This window comes from Balaenoptera physalus (genome assembly GCF_965194825.1).
Source record: "Balaenoptera physalus genome assembly, chromosome: 2".
NCBI classification, from domain to species: Eukaryota; Metazoa; Chordata; class Mammalia; order Artiodactyla; family Balaenopteridae; genus Balaenoptera; species Balaenoptera physalus.
Window position 1 is genome coordinate 50,734,696 of NC_138883.1, and position 20,147 is coordinate 50,754,842.

The 20,147-nt window shown below is 40.2% G+C and overlaps 1 protein-coding gene and 1 pseudogene across 2 annotated transcripts; one reads left to right on the forward strand and one right to left on the reverse strand.

The window, feature by feature from the left end:
• Positions 1–1,080: 1,080 nt before the first annotated feature.
• On the reverse strand, positions 1,081–3,416 carry LOC309656101 (PRELI domain containing protein 3B pseudogene; annotated as a pseudogene). Its single transcript has one exon. The product of its transcript is annotated as a PRELI domain containing protein 3B pseudogene (transcript).
• A 2,652-nt stretch (positions 3,417–6,068) lies between these two features.
• RPS29 (ribosomal protein S29) lies at positions 6,069–7,933 on the forward strand. The gene is made up of 3 exons (XM_082452311.1): positions 6,069–6,225; positions 6,466–6,565; positions 7,835–7,933. The coding sequence occupies exons 1-3, from the start codon at positions 6,164–6,166 to the stop codon at positions 7,841–7,843; spliced, it is 171 nt and encodes a 56-aa protein (XP_082308437.1). The 5' UTR covers positions 6,069–6,163; the 3' UTR covers positions 7,844–7,933.
• Positions 7,934–20,147: the final 12,214 nt, after the last annotated feature.

Below are 20,147 nucleotides of genomic sequence, written 5' to 3' on the forward strand. Positions count from 1 at the left end.
TTAGTTTTCAGACTGCAGCTGCCCTCTGGCATCCAAAGCAAGGATTTCCCATAAATAAAAGCTGCAAAGCAATTCACCTACTGGTTAGTTTAGGTCAATGCTTTTTTTTCACCCTATTATTCTTTTTTCTTCTCCACGGCCCCCATCCCCCGCAGTGACACGGTATTATTAAAAACATTAAGTCCCTGGAATTTATGCTTCAGATCAAGACATCATTTGAGTAATTTCAAATGATGTACAGCTCTTCACGTAAAAAAGATGTTTTGTGGTCATAATTAACTTCAAAAAGTAATTAGATTCAAATAACCTGGCATATCATGCTTTAGCAATTACAGAACGATGATTTTGACACATGGCGATTTATAAGTTAGGCAAATGTGAAATGCTAAAAGATGTGAACAGCTGTTCTTCTGTTTAAGTTTAGAGTGCTGCAAAATTCTGGCAATGACTTTTTCAATTAACATAACCGGCCCACGATACAGCATACTAAGTCATAAAGTACAAATCTAAGGAAGGTAATACCTTTACTAAGTTACAAAACTTTGGCAAATCAATACAGTACTCTTTAACACAATAAAGTATATTTTTGTTGGAGTCATTTATTACTTTCGTGATAGTTTTTACTCCAAAAATGTTAAGTACCAAATTAAAACATTGTGATTTTTAATGGTGGTTTATAGCAGAGCAAATTATTTTATACAATCAATATCTTTTTAAAACTATACAGTTTCTCCTTTAAAAGTGAGTTCCCTCATGCAAGTTCTACAAGTTTGTTGCAGCAGGGTAGTCGTGGGTATGTAAGAGGTCGCTCTGCTTGGTTCTGGGGTTGGTCCAAAACCAGGTAGAGTTCCAATGTGTGAAAAGCTTTAAAATTCTACCTTAAGGAGGTTTAATCAGCCAATACCAATTTTCAAGTACTTTTCAAAAATTGTTAAATTTTCACATAAATACTGGAATCCTCAAAATCAGGCAGTCATTTCAGACAACACTGATTTCAGCCCATTCCTTTTATTTAGAAACACTGCACCTCTTGGTTTTGATCAAGTCACATAGTCTTTCTTCAGCTTATTAAAAAAAAAAAAAATTCTACCGAAAATATAGTTGTATTTTTTAAATAACAAATAAATATACTGCCAGCTTGCAGAGACCTGGGGAACTGGGTGTTGTTTATCAACTTTCATTATCATTTCTCCACAAATGCTGTTGGTGTCCTTATGCTCCCTCTTGCCGAAGCCGTCAATCCCTCAGTTTCAGCATTTAATTTATGTATTACCCACTCCATTGCTTCTCGACCTTTATTAGCATTTGACGGTATCGTACTTGCCATCAGTCCTTCGAGGTTAACTGCCGAGACTGACTCCTTTCGCGGTAATTATGGCTTCTTGAGTCAAAACAGTTTTTTCTGGGTCTTGAGGCAGTGGTTTGTATATGTCTCTCATCTACTGAAACCATATTTGTAAATGAAATATTAGTAGATTTAATTTCCATTGTTTTCTCTACGGGATCCACTACAGAATGTTCTTGCACATATGTTTTGGTTCTTGCTGCACCAATAATAGATTTCACAATGGAAGGCCGTCCCCACTCTGTGCTGAGAAGTCTATGGCTATGCAGCTTTCCAGAGGGATCTATGTGTCTGTCCAATGCATCGACTCCAACCGCACTCGGGTTCATAGGGTTTGGGTATTTCTGCATTGCAGCTGTTGTAACAGTTTCCCATGGGTGGTCAAAGACGTGCTCCGAAGTCCAGATCTTCATGGTGCCGGCGGCCTGCGCGGTGTCAGGGCGTCGCTAGGGCACAATGAAGCAAAGAAGCCACTCTTGCCCCCGCCCCGCCCCTCAGCCGCCACCTCTGCATTTTAAAACATACCATATTTCTTCTAGCAAGTTTGGGTGTTCACAGCAAGAGGAATCTTAGGTTATCTTGTCCAAAATAATTGCTATATGATTACTTATTTAATGCCTGTCTTTACCTCTAGACTGCAAGCTTCCTGGACGGGTTCTGAGTCACTACTGTTACGTGCAAGATCTAGCATAGTGTTCACATATAGTAGGTGCTCAATGCATATTTGTGGAAAGAATGAATGAGTAAATGACTACCTAAATATTCATTCAACAAATGTTTATGAGAGCCTACATTGTGCCAGGATCGAGTAAGCTTACCGATGATTATGCATTTGGTTAATATTTCTTGCGTTAGAGTGAGTAGCTAGCCATTTGGGAGAGAGGGAAACTGGATTTCTCCCTTACTCCTGGGGGATGGTGGTATAAATTTTAGGTGGATTCAAGATTTAAAATGAAAACCAAAAATGTAACAGTACAAGAAAACACAGTAGAACTTGTTTAGAATTTTGACACAAAACCTAAAAGTAGTAACCTAACAATTTGATAAATTTTCATACATAAACTTTAAAACTTTTTGCATGAAAGAATACATGGAACATAAACATAGAAATAAATAGGAATCTGGGGTTGTAGTGACTAGAATAACTTTGCAACCAACATGAAAGTCAAAGGGCTAATTTTCTTCCATGTAAGTATTTACAAGTATACAAACTACAGCCCAGCAACATATTACCAAAGTGGGTTGTAGACTGGAAGAAGTTCTCAGATAAAGATACATGGCTGGCTTATAAACATAGCAAAACATGTTCTGCATCATCGAAGTTCAAAGTGAAACAACACTTGCCATTTTTAGGTTATCAGAAGGACAAATATAAAAAAGTTTGCTAATTCACACAGTTGGGGGAGTGTGGAAAAACAGATATTTTCTATGGGTATGAGGTTGAATTGTTATGATTTCTATAGATGGCAAATTGGTAATCTCTATCAAAAATTTAAAAGTTCATATTCTTTTGCCTCACAGTCCCATTCCCAGAATTTTATTTTATAGACATACTTTATAATATAGATATAGATATAATTTAAGTATGCAAAGGAATGTTCAAAGATGTTCCAATTTCACTTCATTCCCTATTTTTGCTATATATTTCTCCATAGCATTTATACTCTTCTAAGATGCTTTATGGTCTATTTGTATGATCTATCTGTACAAACAGATATGATCTATTTGTACAAACAGAAGCATACCATTGGGTATGGTATGCTTCTGTTTGTATAAATGAAAAGAGATGTAGTAAATATATATAAATACAAACATATGTATATGGACACATTTATACGTATGTATGTATACATGCATAGATATGCACATATACTTCTGTGCGTTGATGAATAGATAGGTAGATAGCTACACTTATTTCATTAAAGATCCTGATAACATGTGGGTTTGGACAGGGAGACTGGAGAAATAGGGGTCTGGGTTGGATAAAAACATACTTTTAAAAATATACTTTATGTATAACAACATTGTTAATCAACTGTACTCCAATATAAAATAAAAAGTTAAAAAATATACTTTATGTATCTGTGTTTTGCTTTAGAGTATACAATTAATTAAAATATCAACATCTGTTGAAATGGATATATATGTATATGTTCTGAAATTGAAGATAGCTCAAGAGAGATGTAGGTCTTTAAATAACAAATTATGGATGTAGAATCACAAATAATTGTGAGAATAATTTAAGGAAGAAAATAGGAGATATCTGAATAATGGTGTCTTAACATGCAGATCATTCCAATGTGCTTAAATTCAAAAATAATATCTATACTCTGTCCCATTAGAATGTTTCAGTCTTATAAGTATTACTTTTATTTTTTTCCAAAAGAAAATATTAATAGGGGTTATCTGGGCTAGGAGATTTTGGCATATTTCTTCTTTTTTGTATTTCATTGTATTTAAGAAAGAAAAAAAGAAAGAAAGACAGAAAGAAGGAAAAGAAAGAAAGAGAACTCAGTATGTATTATATTAGGGGGAAATATGTTTTAAAAGAAGAATTTAAAAGCCAAATACAGAAGAGTAATAGGAATCTGTAAGAAGAGTATAGGATTAAGCTAAAAGCTCTTTACAAACATTGGGTTAAAATGGACTTTTAAAACTGTATTCTCAGCTTTTTTTTTGAAAAAGAAATTGATAATTCCATCGTTGGAGATAGATGGTGCTACATTATCTTAAGACTGAGCAGGAAGTACAGCTTCTCAACTGCAGTTTTGTAATATCTCCATCAAGAAGAGTAACTTTCAAGACCAGAATAAACATTAAGAACTACTTGAATATCAAGATAGTTTAAGAGATTGTTACTGTTCAAGTGTAACTAATTGCTTCTTGTTTGTCTTTTCTTCCCCCCAGTTTTAAATGAGTTCACTTCTTTTGGCCCAGAGGATTATATATCAGAGTATTGAAAATATTTATGGAATTGATCTCAGAACCATTGTAATCTTTTAAAAATTACGGAGACCAATTGGGAAAGGCCTGAGAAGGATATAGGTGGGCAAATGTTTGATTAACTTTGGAGAGGCACATGGATTTTGGAAACTACACATCTATGACTGATATAAATTCCAGGCAAACTGTAGAAGCTTGACATTGGACCCTTCACAATCAGGCTTTAAGTTAAAATACCCTTTCAGTCATCTATCACTAGGTCTTTTGTGCTTCCTCCTCTCTAGTTACACAAGGTTGTTCATCCTCTCCAAGCTTTCTCCAACTCCATTCTTGGGCTCAAACTCTTCCTCTCACTATGCATTCCCTTCCATCAAGTGCTACCTGTAAAAACCCCACTCTTCACTTAAGGTCTACTTCAAAGGCTCCTCAAATGAACCTCACACCGGAATTAATCTCTTTCTTCTTTGCTCCTTTTGTGTTCTATGAGCACATGTATCATCTAATGCAATTGTCCTACTAACTTAGTTGTATCCCTATCATTGAGTCGTAGAAGTTGAAACTGAAAACAAAACAAAACAAAAAAGTTGAAACTGGAAGGAAGGGCTCTGAGATAATCCTATTTTCCTCACTATATTTGTTTTGAGGGCAGGATCAAGTCATATCTGGTTTTTAAATCTCTGGCTTGACTCCTTCCTTCATCATCTTGTTTTCGACCAAAAACAATCAAAAACAAAAAACAACAACAAAGAAGAATTCCTGTGTAAAGTTTCCTGCATTATTGCACCCTGTGGTACATTTTATAGATCTAGTTAAAGCTTTGATATCAGAGCCATGTGCAATTTTAGGTTTATCTAAAGACATTATAAATAACCATGTGGATTTTAGGGACATTTTTCAGATTATTAGATGGCATTTGGTTTTCACTAGTTATTTTATTACCTAATCATCTGGTCAAAGCAACATATACTGGGCATTTACTTGTTTCTTACTTTAAACTTAACTAACTGCATTTAAATATTAAACACACTAAGTCTCGTGTCATTCTTCTGGAATGGTATAGGTGTATTTCTAGGAGCAGTGTGTCAATTAAAAAAAAGTTTGAAAACCTATTTTGTCTCACAAAACGGGAACTCCTACCGTTGACTCCTAGTTATTGCAGTTGATTTTAAGTTATTTTGTAATTTTACCCCAGTAGGTGTCAGTACTGAGTTAAGGCAAAAATCCTTTTTCCAAGTGTAAAATTTTAATTAAAAGAACGTAAAAGGTTCAGACGATGATGAAGAGACGGTACGATAGTGACATCATATATTTCTTGAGGGTTCAAAACTCATTTCTGGGGATTCAAAAGAGACGGGGTCTCGCTATGTTGCCCAGGCTGGAGTGCAGTGGCTATTCACAGGCGCGATCCCACTACTGATCAGCACGGGAGTTTTGACCTGCTCCGTTTCCGACCTGGGCCGGTTCACCCCTCCTTAGGCAACCTGGTGGTCCCCCGCTCCCGGGAGGTCACCATATTGATGCCGAACTTAGTGCGGACACCCGATCGGCATAGCGCACTACAGCCCAGAACTCCTGGGCTCAAGCGATCCTCCTGCCTCAGCCTCCCGAGTAGCTGGGACTACAGGCGCGCGCCACCGCGCCCGGCGAGCGCAGGTCGCGAAAGAGAAAACTAGAGGCTGAGGTGTTGGTGACGTCATCAGCTGTGCCCGCCTAGATTATTGCCAAGCTTCCTCTGCACATCCGCGAAACAGCGTAGCCACACTGCGCACGCGTTTTTTGTCAGCACTGCCTTCTGGGTAGGCTGTCTCAAAATTTTGAAGAGCGCCTGCGTGCGTCCCGTCTCTCCTTTTGCTTCGTTGCAGCCAAGAAAGCAACATGGGGCACCAGCAGCTCTACTGGAGCCATCCGAGAAAATTCGGCCAGGGTTCTCGTTCTTGGTGAGAAACAGAATGTAGCTTCAGGGAAGGGTTGCTCTGGGGCGCGACGCTGCTTGAAATGTACTGTGGAGGAGCCCGCGGGCGGCGCGGCGGGGGGAGACGGAATCGTAGCTGTGGCTGCCGCCATTGCAGGCCTGTGATGGGTCCGTGGAGACCGGCAGGCAGTGCGGGTGGTGGCCTCCCGAGTGCCGAATACTTTGCTTTCAGCGACTTGCGGTAACGCCATCTCTTTCCTCGCAGCCGCGTCTGCTCAAACCGGCACGGTCTGATCCGGAAATACGGCCTCAATATGTGCCGCCAGTGTTTCCGCCAGTACGCGAAGGACATCGGCTTCATTAAGGTACGGCCGCCGACGCCGTGCTCTCCTGTTTCCGTGAGGGGCCGACGAGCGGGTAGTTCGTGGTGTGGGCATTTGACCAACGCTGCTTTCCTCTTGGAGGTAGCAGGGCCCTTCCTTGCTAGCGGATGATACTGTTGAGAGTTGTGGCAGTCACGTTAATAGAATGGGGGTGGGGTGGGGTGAAGGCCTTAAAAGGAGACTTTCTCATTCCTTTTTACCCACTTCTGACAGTTTTAGGTGCTATGTATAATGTTGCATAAAATTATTTTTCAGAAACAATTAAATACTAAATCTCTAATCGTATTTAGCTAATTTTCAGCAGAATACATACGTTGTCCGCTGCCCTGAAATGTTGGATAGGGTCGTGCAGTGGAATGAGCTTGAGGTTTGGGGCCAGGTAGACCTTTTTAAGATTCAGAGATCTGAATCTTAGTCATGTGACTTTGGTCAAGTCACTCAAAGCTAAGTTTTTGCCTGTGAAAAATAAATTGCAGGTTTGTTGTAGAAATTAATGTATAGATGAAGCTTTCTTGGCTCCTAAAAATCACTTAAATGCTAGAAGTGAAAACTAATTCCTTATTGGCTCTTTGAGATACAAAATAACAGTCACTACCTTTTTATTCATAATTAGAACTCAAAAATATCGAGTAGAATGTATTTGTTAAAATTAGGTGTCCTTATGTTGAGATGTTACAGTGGATATAAGTTGTTTAACGTGAGATTTCTGTGACAGGAACAAAGTATCTTGAACTTTTGGCTTTGACCAAATACTTAAGAAGTATGTTTAGTGTTACTTTGTGGAAGTTCAAATAACTTAATTGGAGGTAGTAGATCAGAGAATGGCCCCAAGCCCGGTAATTTTGTGTCCCATTTTTCAGAGGTTAAGATTAAATGAGTTAATTTATGAACGGTTCCTTAGAATAGTGTTAGAATTTGTTACCTACTTAATGACCATACTGAGCTTTTGGTAAAGATCATTTTATGTAGTAGTGTTTTTCTAGCGGGAAATTTCTTTGATGGTAGAAGTGGGTATACCAGTATTAAAATTCCCTGTCTAAAATATAATTGTTGAGATTTTTGGAGCAGCCTGTAGTAGGTGTTCAGTAAATATTTAAGTTCTTTAGATCTCCATAACTAGTTGGGGTGGGTCAGATTTCCAGTTTAAACCTCATTCTGTAATGAGCCATTTTTTTTTCCTGAGAATAAAATGGATATTTAAAGCATTATGCATTAATTCATTTCCTATCTGCTTTTTTTTTTTTTTTGCAGTTGGACTAAGTGTGAACTTCTTGAATGGGTCATCACGCATATCTGCCTTCCTCAGAAACAATACTCTTTGTATATAAAATAAAAATTTTAAAACTTCAATTATGAATGTTTTTCATGTGAATGTAAGAGCCAATTGTTTATAGAAATCTTTTAAAAATTATCTTCAGTGGATTCGTCTTCACAATATGTGTCTTATTTTCCTTCAGTTATATAAAAGTATTCTTGCTGGACTCTGGTAAATCCTAGTTTTATTTTTATACTTAACATCTTTTGTTCCATAAAGTGCCCACTATATATAGGAGCATCCAGCATATAACCTGAGACAAATTGTCTTTTGAGTAGTTGACTGGCTACAGTGAGCTGGGCAGTGAAAGTAAAACTATTGAAAATTGATTTTGAGAAAGAAGGCTAGCACTAAAACCTGCTCTGAGCATTTACCTGGTGGTGGCAGTCCTAGCTTTTGGTATAATTAGCAAAACTTGTAAATTTCTCAATTATTTGTATGTGGAAGGGGTGGGGTGGAGAGTGATTAAAAGTAAAATGGGTCTTGTGAGCAAAAGTAGATCTTAGTGGGGCAAGGGTAGAGACAGGGAAACGAGTCTATCGGAATATTTTAGGCAAATGATCTTGGCTTGGGCTAGGATAAGAGTAGTTGAGGTAGTCACAGTGACCTCTTGAAAAAGACTGGATTTGCTGAAGGATTAGTTGTGGGAGAGCAAAGGATGACTCCCAAGGGTTTTGGCCTGAGCAACTGGAAGGGTAGAATTACTATTGAGCTAGGACTGAAAAGTTGTTTTAGGGAAGAAAAAGTTCAGCTTATGGCATATTAAGTTCAAAATGCTTATTAGACATTCACGTGGAGCTGTGAAGTAGGCGTTTATCTGGAGTTGACAGGAGCTTGGGACTGGAGATGCAACTGGTTGTCCTCAGTATGAATAGTAGCTGCTATTTGTGGATCTCATCCTTGTGACTGGATGAGATCTAAGCCCTAAAGTCTAAGGATTGAATAATACATGGAGAAGACTGTTCTGGGTTATTCCAGGAACAGATGGGAAGATGAGGATTCAACAAAGTAGACAGAAGGAGACCCAAAAAGTGGTATACTAGAAGCCAAGCAGGACGTGATCAACTGTAACTGCCGCTTAAAATTGATTGGTACAGTGTCATCCAACAGGAGAGGAAGTGTGCCAGTGGAAGCTGGAGTGGAAAAAAAGCATCTTAACTGACTGGTTAAATTAGCTGCGAAATTTTCAAAAACAGTGCAACACATTGCTAGTTTAAGAACCTTAAAAGGAACTCATGAAAGCTAGGGACACTGAAGCTTAGGTCTCAAGAGCTTCATGGTAAATTCACCTCTACTGACCCTGAATCCCAGGAGTAGATGGTAATTCTATGGTGGACCATAGTGTTGCTGGGGAAGTGTCTTTAGGGAACAGCTAGGTTTTAAACAGGAAGAGGAGGTGGATAGAATTTTGGTAGAGGAGATTGAGGATGTAGGAGTTTTCTCCTGATGTAGTTAGAGTGGGTGGGTGAGAAGCAGTGCCAGCTGAGCAGTTGTAAAAGTTTTTTAGGTGAAAAAGAGAGGTTTACTCATACAATGGTTTAGGTAAGTGAGGTCTGGTATGTGTTTATGAGAGTTTTGGGGAAGAGATGGACACTGCTGTAGTGGGATAGTCCTGGGTAAATGCACCTGTAAGAATTATGTATTGGTTGAGGGAATGTGTGGAAGGGAACATTCCCTAGCCAGTCCCTGCCGTGGGTGTGGGTGTGTGTGTGTGTGGTGGGTACGAAGGCTGGTGTGCACAGTTGGTCTTCCCTATTAGTGGTTGAATAACTTAAAGATTCTATTTTAAAATGTATGTGCCAGACGTTATGCTAAGTGTGTTAAGTGTATTATCTTTTTCAAGTCTCAGTGCTCTTCTATGGATATTATCCTCATTACATAGCTGAGGAAACGAAGGCTTAGAGATTAAGCAATTTCTGCAGTAATTACAAGTTAGAAAAGGATCAAAACTAGACTGGAGTCTGACGTCAATGCTAATATTATTAATACCCCCAACACACTGTAAGGTTGAAAGACTGTACCTCTTGTCCCCAAAGATAATTAATTACATGATGGCAAGCACTACTATTTTCATATTTACCACAGCATGTAGCATGATACCTTGTATATTAATAGTAGGTCCTGAATTGTTGAAGAGTTGAAATTCCCTAGTAAAGCTCAATAATGTTTTTTTGTAAATTTATTTATTTTTGGCTGCATTGGGTCTTCATTGCTGTGCATGGGCTTTCTCTAGCTGCGGCGCGTGGGGGCTGCTCTTCGTTGCAGTGCATGGGCTTCTCATCGCGGTGGCTTCTCTTGTTGCAGAGCACGAGCTCTAGAGCTCTAGGCGCGCAGGCTTCAGTAGTTGTGGCTGACGGGCTCTAGAGCACAGGTTCAGTAGTTGTGGCACACGGGCTTAGTTGATCGGCATGTGGGATCTTCCGGGACCAGGGCTTGGACCCCTGCATTGGCAGGCGGATTCTTAACCACTGCACCACCAGGGAAGCCCAAGCTCAATAATGTTGATGGCAAAATATGATAGATTTTATGAGAGGTTTAAACAACCTTTGAAGCATGGAGTATATAGTCTTGGTTGACTTACTGAATTAGGGCTGAATGGGACCTGTTAAAGGACCTGTTGAGATTAATTAACTCATTAATAAAACCAGTAAGAGTTTTCTACCAGTTCAAGGGAGAATTCAAAGCATCACACTTAATAGGTGAATCAAGGATATTGAAATGAATTTATAAATAAATGTAAAACTGGCTTTTTCAACAGGGGAGAGAAGTCATTTATCCACCAGACAGAGTTTGTGTGTCCATGGACAAGAATCATTTATGTATAACTTTAAGAGTTGTAAAATAGCTCAAACAAAAGGCTCAGGTTTCCTCACCCCAAGATTCTACTAGACAGAGCTTTAAGTTCCATGGAAAATAGCCAGTAACCTTTTGGTCCATTTTGAAGTCTTTCACAATTTTTTTCCACAGACTTTTAGTCTTTTACCTGTAATTGGTAAAATTTTTGAGTGAATGCTATATGTCAGGCACTTTCTTAGTGCTATTACCATGTCCAAGGCCAGTGAATCGGGAGACGAGGTGCTGAGGCAAGGAATATAACTTTTTTCGGAAAGCCGGCAGACCGAGAAGGTGGCAGACTAATGTCTCCAAAAAACCATCTTATAGGGGTTTGGATGCCAGTTTCTTTTATAGAACAGAGAGGGGAGGAGATGAAGTAAAGTAAAAAGACCGTAAGTTTTGCAAATGTCCCCTGGAATGGCCAGCCCCGGGGAGGGGATGTGTTCATTTCTTCTTTCTTGCAGCCATCCACAGGTGGACAGGGTCAGGGTGCTTCCCTGAACAAAGGCACTTTGGTTTAACATTCAGGCAGAGGGCGGTGTTCCCCAAGGCAGGCCACTGTGTATAGACAGTATCCTTTTAGTGAACAAAAGCAAAGGAAAGCAAAGGTTAAAGTGAAAGAAATAGATCCAACATGTCAGATTTGGCTCTTCCCTGTTACAGTGTTTTACTTGAATTAGCCCCTTTAATACACAACTCTGCGAGGTATAATCCCCATTTACAGATGAGGCAGCTGAGACACAACTTTTCGAAGAAAGCACAGTGAGATTCAAACCACCAGGTAGGACGTCTTGAGAACTCCTGCTCCTACAATTAAATTCTAAATGTACAACAATTAGAGAAAGCGTTGGTAAATATTGGTAGTCTACAAAATAGCCCAGAGAAATAATTTTCAATAAAAATGGGAAATTGTATATATGGTACAATTTCACTATGTTAAAAAAGTGCACAGATGGGCTTCCCTGGTGGCGCAGTGGTTGAGAGTCTGCCTGCCGATGCAGGGGACGCGGGTTCGAGCCCTGGTCTGGGAGGATCCCGCATGCCGCGGAGCAACTGGGCCCGTGAGCCACAATTGCTGAGCCTGCGCGTCTGGAGCCTGTGCTCCGCAGTGGGAGGGGCCGCGGTGGTGAGAGGCCCGCACACCGCGATGAGGAGTGGCCCCCGCTTGCCACAACTAGAGAAAGCCCTTGCACGGAAACGAGGACCCAACACAGCCATAAATAAATAAAGTTATAAAAAAAAAAAAAGTTGAAAGCATCTCGGAGAGCAGAAAATGAGGGGTGAGAGGAGTAAAGTCAAGGCTGATGATTTAAAAAAAAAAAAAAAAAGTGCACAGAAAAAAACAAGGAAACATGCCAGTATGTCATCAGTGATTGCCTTTGGGTAATAGAATTACAGGTGATTTGCTTTGAAGCAGTCAGATTAAGATTTGTTTAGGAGTGGGGTATCCAGTGATACAGTGTATAGTGCCCCAGGTACCAACTTTGATAATTAGGTTTCTGCTCTTCCCCACACAGCTCATTCTATTTTTAGATTGCTCTGATAGCAAGTTCTTGCTATTTCCTTCCACTGATTTCTATCCATTGATATTAATTCTATGTGGTCCTATACAAAACAAGTCTAATCTCTTTTCTGCAAGAAAAAAGGTTAATTATTTAGGCATGAGGACTCATGTTCTTCTGGAATCTTCTTATTTCAGGCTAACCATTACTGATTATTTCAACTGTTCCTTATAGGACCTGATTTAAGAGCCATCTCTGGTGTCCTGTGAATTCCACTCCATCTAGATCCTGACAGGGCCTGGCATAGCATGTTTCATAAGGCAGGCACGTGGTAAAAATAGAATGAGTGAATGAACAGATTTGGTAATGCCTTTAATTTGTTTGGGCATCAGTGCTTCTTCACTTTTTATGGGCCCTCTTTTACCATTTCAGAAAGACCAGAGACCCTGGCCTTCAACAGCTATCTACATGGCTAATGTCCCTGACAATTTTAAGTCAGCCTGCTCTGTCTGAGACATAGTTCTTGTTGAAAACTATCTTTAATAATTGGTGCCTTAGAGAATTGGGCTTTTGGGTAGGCATAGCAAAAGGTAGGAGGTGGTCACACCTTCTAGTGGTGTGACTAAGAAGGGTAAAACAAGGTGTTTGAATTTCCTCAATATCCACAAAAAATTGAAAAAGGAAGAAAAGGAAGATAAGGCTGAGCTGCTAGATGTTTCTCAAGGGTTAATCTAGAAAATCAAAGGCTCAGTTTTTTGATATTGCTGAGTATATATGTGTGTAGCAATCAAAGCTATATAGGGGCCAAAGATTAGACTAGACTATTGACCATGCTAGTTCCAGGTGTCCCCTGTCTATAAGAGCTTTAAAGGAATTGAGATTGGAAGTGAAAAGTTTAATCTAGATGGGCTAATTATCATATAATTTAAATTTAAAACCATTTGGTTAATGAGAAAATAATTCAAACAAGTTAAATTCAGCCTATTATGTATGTCAGTGGTGACCACTCCCTTGAGCTGATTCCAGACTTGACCTTCTGAGTCCTATAAACAAATGCTGGATTCCCTGACAGGTGAATTGAAGACCTATAGAACCACAATGCCCCCCTTTCCCTTCACCCCCTAACCCCCCCACATTGTTCCTATTAGTCCCCTTATCCCCTAAACACCTTTTCATTTGTTTACGAAGAGATCCCTACCTGCCTGAATTGTTTCAGAACCACTGATCTTGGGGCAAGGACTAAAACATCTCTGGCTCTGGAAATGGCTGCCGTGGTCCTCAACTGAACCCCATCCTAAGAGTTCGAAGGATGCATTTCAAGAAGCTATGCTCTTGGTGAAAATGACCAACATTCCCTTCACCTTGGGATGTCTGCCATTGGTCACTTTCCTGGACTCATTTTGTAAGCAGGTAGGGTAGGGGGATCCCCAGAGAAAGAGAACCAATCATGGCTTTCTTGATGTAAGAGAAGCCATTTTTGGCGTAAACCATTTTGTGATCTAAGCCTGGCCACAGTGCTTGTCCTTGAACAGGTCTCAGTAATAATGATCTTAGGAGAACAAAAGGACAAACTTACCAGGCAAGAGGGGTAACAATAGCGAAGATAACAAATAAGTTGTAGTCTCCCAGTTCTGTTTCAGTGGTAAAGACTAGCCTAAAGCACTGTCTTGAACTATTTTGCAGAATTTAAACACCCCCTTGGGTGCTCAGCCACGAGGTTCAACTGGAATGTAAGGGATGATGATGTTGACCTTTTTTGAGCTTTTCTGAGTAACTCCTCCTGACCAGTGCTTTGATGTCCTTGGTCAACTCACTTTGTTGCTCAGACTGCCACTCAGCTGTATTACTGTAAAACCTTTACTAATTCAGTTAACCCTGGAACCTACCAGTGTTAGGCAGGGAGGCGTGAATTTCTATTGACAGAGACTGTGACTGGAGTTGCTAAGGTCCTAACAAAAGGCAGGAGAGCGAAGAGGTACCTGGAGAGTGGGCGAGAGAAGCTAGTGTTGAGAAAAATCATGCCTTCTTTCTGCTTATATATGACAGTGGTTCCAGGGCCAGTAATGCAGGGCATCAGTGGTCTCTTCGAACACATTTTAGGGCAGGTACATATTCAGGAGCTGCTTTGTAACTTCTTGCTGTGTATAATCCAGGTTTCAGAATAAGATCATTGTAGGTACGTTTATGGTTTTAGACGTTGCAGCAATGAAAGGAAAAAACAGCTTTGCTTAATAAAGTTGTAAAGAGTGTTAAGTACCAGTAGCCTCATGCACATTATACAACCCAGTAATAATTATGCTGATTGTGTAAACAGCTCCCCTGTGTAGACTAGCTGAGCCTCCACTGACAAACATCAAGAATTAACAGCAGGAGCTAGAAAAATCAATAAGCCTTTATCCAGGGAACCAAAGATACGTAGGTTACTAAAACTGTTAACAGTTGCCCATAAAGAATACTATCCCAATATGTTAATGCTAAAGGAGGTTTTGTTTTATTTCCTAAATAATAAAAAGATTACGTAATAAAGGACTAGTTGACAGAGTGATAACATTCATGGCAGCCCAGGCAAATCAATAAAAGCATAAAATAAGAAATGGAACCCGTTTCTTGGCAATCTAGTTAGTTGAATTTCATAGACTGAGCCTGGTTTACCTTGTGCTCTCTTCACAAACCACAAATCCCATTTTTGATGACATGTGCATCTGTTTTTCCTTTGATGCTAATTAACTTCTATTACCATTCACAAAGATTAACTGGGGACATCTAGCACAGATGATGTATGCAGTCAATCTTGAAAGGGTTTGTGAAAACGAATTCATATTTGGAACTTTTTGGGTAGGTAATCTCCTTAAACACAATTTCCTTTAAAGTGTTGTCCTTGGACAGGAGTCTTTATTGTCTGATTCCTGAGTATCCTAGCTGCTTTATTACCAAGGGAGCCAATCATTGGTAAGGGTCCTTCATTATAGGTTTTCTAAATAACCTTATCCCTTTTTAATGACTTAAATTTGTTCCTGAAAACCCTGTCACTAGGTTAAAAGCTGTTAAATGAAAAAATTTTTTCATTAGTTTTATTAGAAAAAATTTATGGTGTGTTCCATTGCCCCACAAGATACTCAAGTAATTTTCACAAATACAAAAGTATACCAATTAAGCAGTGGAAAAAAAGCTTATAAAAGTAATAAACAATAATTTGAAAGTATTCTGTTACCAACTGGTGTACTGAGATTTAATTCTGGCACTAACTACTGGAGTTAGCGCAGACCCCACAAGTTAAAATTCATAGTCCACAACTAGGCTGCCCTCATTACAGATGCTAGCCACACCTGGGGAGTCCCCAGGCCACCTGCAGGATACTGTTTACTTCCTACCTTTTTTAGTGCAATGCTATGTGGGAAAATGAGACAATTCTGTAAAACTTCTTGATAGAAATTGGCCCTTAAGTGCGTAGCCTCTGCCTTGTTATAATTGCACAGGGTGCTAGGTTTTGAGGCCTAATTGTACCATTTGGATGCCTGAGCCAAGAGAAGAATCCTTGGGCCTGCCTGGAACTACTAGGTCATATAATTCCTCTGCCTTTGGGCAAAACTGAAGCTGAGCCCTCCCAGGAGGTGAGGGAGAGAGAGAGGCAGAGATGGAGAGAGGTGGAGAGAGAGAGGAGTTGGGAGGTACAGTTTGTGAGGCTCATTTCTTGAGAGCCTGTAAAGTAGGATAGATCAGCATCTTACCTAGCTTTGGCGACCTCCCGGCAAGAACAGTCTCAAAATCTCTCCTTGCTTAGTCTTGGAAGTTCAACTTCTCTTTCTTTTTTTTTTTTTTTCTTTCTTTGATTTATATTTATGAGGAGAATAGCTGGTTTACACTGCTGTCTAATCACCCAAAATAATCCTTACTGTCCTAGTGAAAGATTCCCACTCTTACATTTAAACATACTAATGGGGCAGTTGTTTTCATAATAAAATGTCAGTGAAATGTGGGTCATTCTAGAAGACAATAACTTCATCTAGAAAATAAACATAATGATTATATTTACTTTAAAGAAGTATTGCAAGTATCCAATGAGTTAACGTGTAAAAGCGCACAGATAGTTGACTGTGGATGGTTTTGGATGGTACAGGGCCTTAAAGACTGGGGACTTGATACAAGTCTAGGCATCTGAGGACTCAGGAGGAGGCTGGACACACTAGGAGCACACAGCTCGCTTCTGTTGGTCCATCGAAGAGTCACCCAGAGTTGGAATGGCCATGGCTCCAGGGGCCTGAAGAGTGTATTGGCTCTGTGAGCACTGCTGCTCTAGGGAGCACAATATCAAAGCACTACGGAATGAGTGCCTTGTGCATCTGAACAGGTCGTGCTTTTTCTGGAGACCAGCATCCTATTTTCATTGTTCTGTGTGTTTGTTTGAGAAGAATGTATGTTCTGTTGCTGTTGAATGGAATGTTCTGGGTATATCTGTTAGGTCCATTTGGTCTACAGTGTGGTTCAAGTCCAATGTTTCCTTGTTGATTTTCTGTCTGGATTATCTATCCGTTGTTGAAAGTGGGGTATTGAAGTCCCTTACTATTATTGTATTGTTGTCTAGTTCTCCTTTCAGATCTGTTAGTATTCGCTTAATATATTTAGATGCTCCAATGTTGGGTGTGTATATATTTAATATTGTTATACTTCTTGATGAATTGACTCCTTTATCATTATATAATGACCTTTGTATTTCTCTTTTTTAAATTAAAAGATTATTTTATTTATACATAAGGTCAGAGAGTCTGAAGCTACAGATAAGAAAATGTCTTACGTTACTGTGGGGTGGGGAGCTTCTTTAGTGAAAATACCCCTGTCACCACTGATGCTCAGAACTGGATGCCAAAAATTCCACTGCTGCCACCTCCAAAGAACCTAGTGATGGTGGGGTGGAGGATGCGTGCTAGGGTTAGAGAGTCCTGGCTTCAAATCTATAACTCTGTAGTCCAGTGAAGAGAAGATATGCTCATGCATTCATTCATTCATTTCACAAATATTTATGAACTGTCTTATTTGTGCCAGTAACTGTGCTAAGTACTAGGGATATAGTGATGAAGAAAATGAATGTACACAGTTCTTGCTGTCATGATGCTTAGAGTCTACTGGATAAGACAGAGCTAAAACAAGTAAGCCCATGGGGAGAATGACAGAGGCAGAGTTCCTCTGAGGGTAGTGTTGAAAAGAGAGCAGAAGAGGAGGCTGAGCTATTTCAGAAAGCAGCCATAGCCTATCCCTATGTGGGGCTTCCTTGGACTTCAGCATCTCAGAGAAGCACAGGTGCCAGGCTCTCTCAGGCCCCAGGTCCTGGTTCCTTTCCACTGCAGATCGTGGTGCACTTCTCTAAGAAGTAGTTCTCCTTCACTCTGCAGCTGCCATACATACTCTAAGGTGTCACAGAGCCTGGAGCTGGTATTGAGGATGCACTTGATTTTCAGGGGACTGTAGTGTACCAGAAGGGAGGCTCTATGCAGGAGGCAGGCAGTAGGTCTTCAGAAGGGGTACTGGTTTCATTCCACTGGCTGCTGGCAGGTGCCTACAAAGACAAGAAGAGCTGCAGCGAGAGTGCTGGTTCATCTTCATGGCCTGGAGGGAGAGCTCCTGTGGGAACCTGAGGGCTGACAGAGCTCTCTCTCCACAATCCAGACCTATGTCTCTTGTTACTGTTTTTGGCTTAAAGTCAATTTTGTATAAGTATAGCTACCCCTGTTCTATTTTGGTTTCTACTTGCATGGAATATCTTTTTCCATTTCTTCATTTTGAGCCTTTGTGTGTCCTTAAAGCTGAAGTGAGTCACCTGTAGGCAACATATAGTTGTATCTTGTTTTTTGCTCATCCAGTCACTCAGTGCCTTTTGATAAGAGAATTTAACTCATTTACATTATTTATTGATAGGTAAGAGCTTACTAACGCCATCTTAATTGTTTTCTGCCTGTTTTGTAGCTCACTTGTTTCTTTCATCCTCTCTTACTGTGTTCCTTTGTGTGAATTGATGATTTTCCATAGTGGTAGGCTTTGATTCCCTTCTCTTTACTTTTTTTGGGGGGGCTGCATTGGGTCTTCGTTGCTGTGTGCAGGCTTTCTCTATTTGCGGTGAGTGGGGGCTACTCTTCATTGCAGTGCACGGACTTCTTATTGCGGTGGCTTCTCTTGTTGGGGAGCATGGGCTCTAGGTGCACAGGCTTCAGTAGTTGCAGTGTGCAGGCTCAGTAGTTGCGGCACGTGTACCCTAGAGTGTGTGGGCTTCAGTAGTTGCAGTGTGTGGGCTCAGTAGTTGTGACTTGTGGGCTCTAGAGTGCAGGCTCAGTACTGTGACACATGGGCTCAGTAGTTGTGACTCGCAGGCTCTAGAGCACAGGCTCAGTAGTTGTGGCGCACGGGGTTAGTTGGTCCGCGGCATGTAGGATCTTCCCAGACCAGGGATCGAGCCTGTGTCCTCTGCATTGGCAGGCGGATTCTTAACCACTGTGCCACCAAGGAAGTCCCTCCCTTCTCTTTATCTTTCATGAATCTATTACAGGTTTTTGCTTTGTGGTTACTGTGAGGCTTACACAAAATATCTTATAGATGTAACAGTCTATTTTAAGCTGATAACAACTTAACTACAGTCCCATATAAAAACTCTACCCTTTTACTCTCCCCACTTTTATGTTTTTAATTTCATAATTTACTTCATTTTTATTGTGTATTCATTAGCAACTTATTGTAGCTATAGTTATTTTTGATATTCTTGTCATTTAACCTTTATACTAGAGTTAAGTGGCTAACACACCACCATATTGTAGTATGGTGTAATATACATGCATATACAGACTCACCAAAGCTGGTGAGGCTCTACCCATTTTTCTCAGCTCCTGACTTATGTGGGACTTCTGTGCCACCTGATTCTAACTCTGAGGATACCTGCCTCCTGGTCTGTAGGTTTCCACGGAGGTGGGTGTGGAAGCAAGAATAGAACTCAAAAGGGACCAGAGTATGCCACCCAGAATATGCTTCTTTGGCATAAGGATTATTATGAGCTGATTATCTTGAGAAACAACAGACACAGGAGAAGCTCTGAAAAGAGAGCATAAGTTTCCCTTTTGTAAGGAAAATTTACACTTATAGAGGAAATTTCTATTTGTAAAGGTGTCTCCCTTTCTCATACTAGGAAGGAGGAGGAAGTCTCTTAACAACTCTTATCAATGGCCCAGGCATTGACTTAAATCTGCATAACACACCTTACTTAAAAACCCTTGGTTTTTTTGGGACTTCCATGGTGGTCCAGTGGTTAAGAATCTGCCTTCCATTACAGGGGACACAGGTTCAATCCCGGGCCGGGGAACTAAGATCTCACATGCAGCGGGGCAACTAAGCCCACGCGCTGCAACTACTGAAACTGCACGCTCTGGAGCCCGTGTGCCACAACTAGAGAGAAGCCTGTGTGCTGCAACGAAGAGCCTGCGCACTGCAGCAAAGATCCTGCATGCCGCAACTAAGGCCCGATGCAGCCAACTAAATAAATAAATAAATAAATAAGGAAAGCACTTGGTTTTTGGGTTTTTTTCCATTATGGTTTATTACAGCGTATTGAATATAATTCCCTGTGCTACACAGTAGGACTTTGCTGTTTATCCATTCTCTATATAATAGTTTGCATCTGCTAAACCCAAACTCCCAATCCTTTCCCCCCTCTCCCCCCCGCCCCTTGGCAACCACAAGCCTGTTCTCTATGTCTGTGAATCTGTTTCTGTTTTGTAGATAAGTTCATTTGTGTCATATTTTACTTTATTTTTAAATTTTTTTATGTTTTCAGGAATTTAATCTACTTTATATTTTAAAAAATTTTATTGAAGTATAGCTGCTTTACAATGTTGTGTTAATTTCTTCTGTACAGCAAAGTGATTCAACTATATAT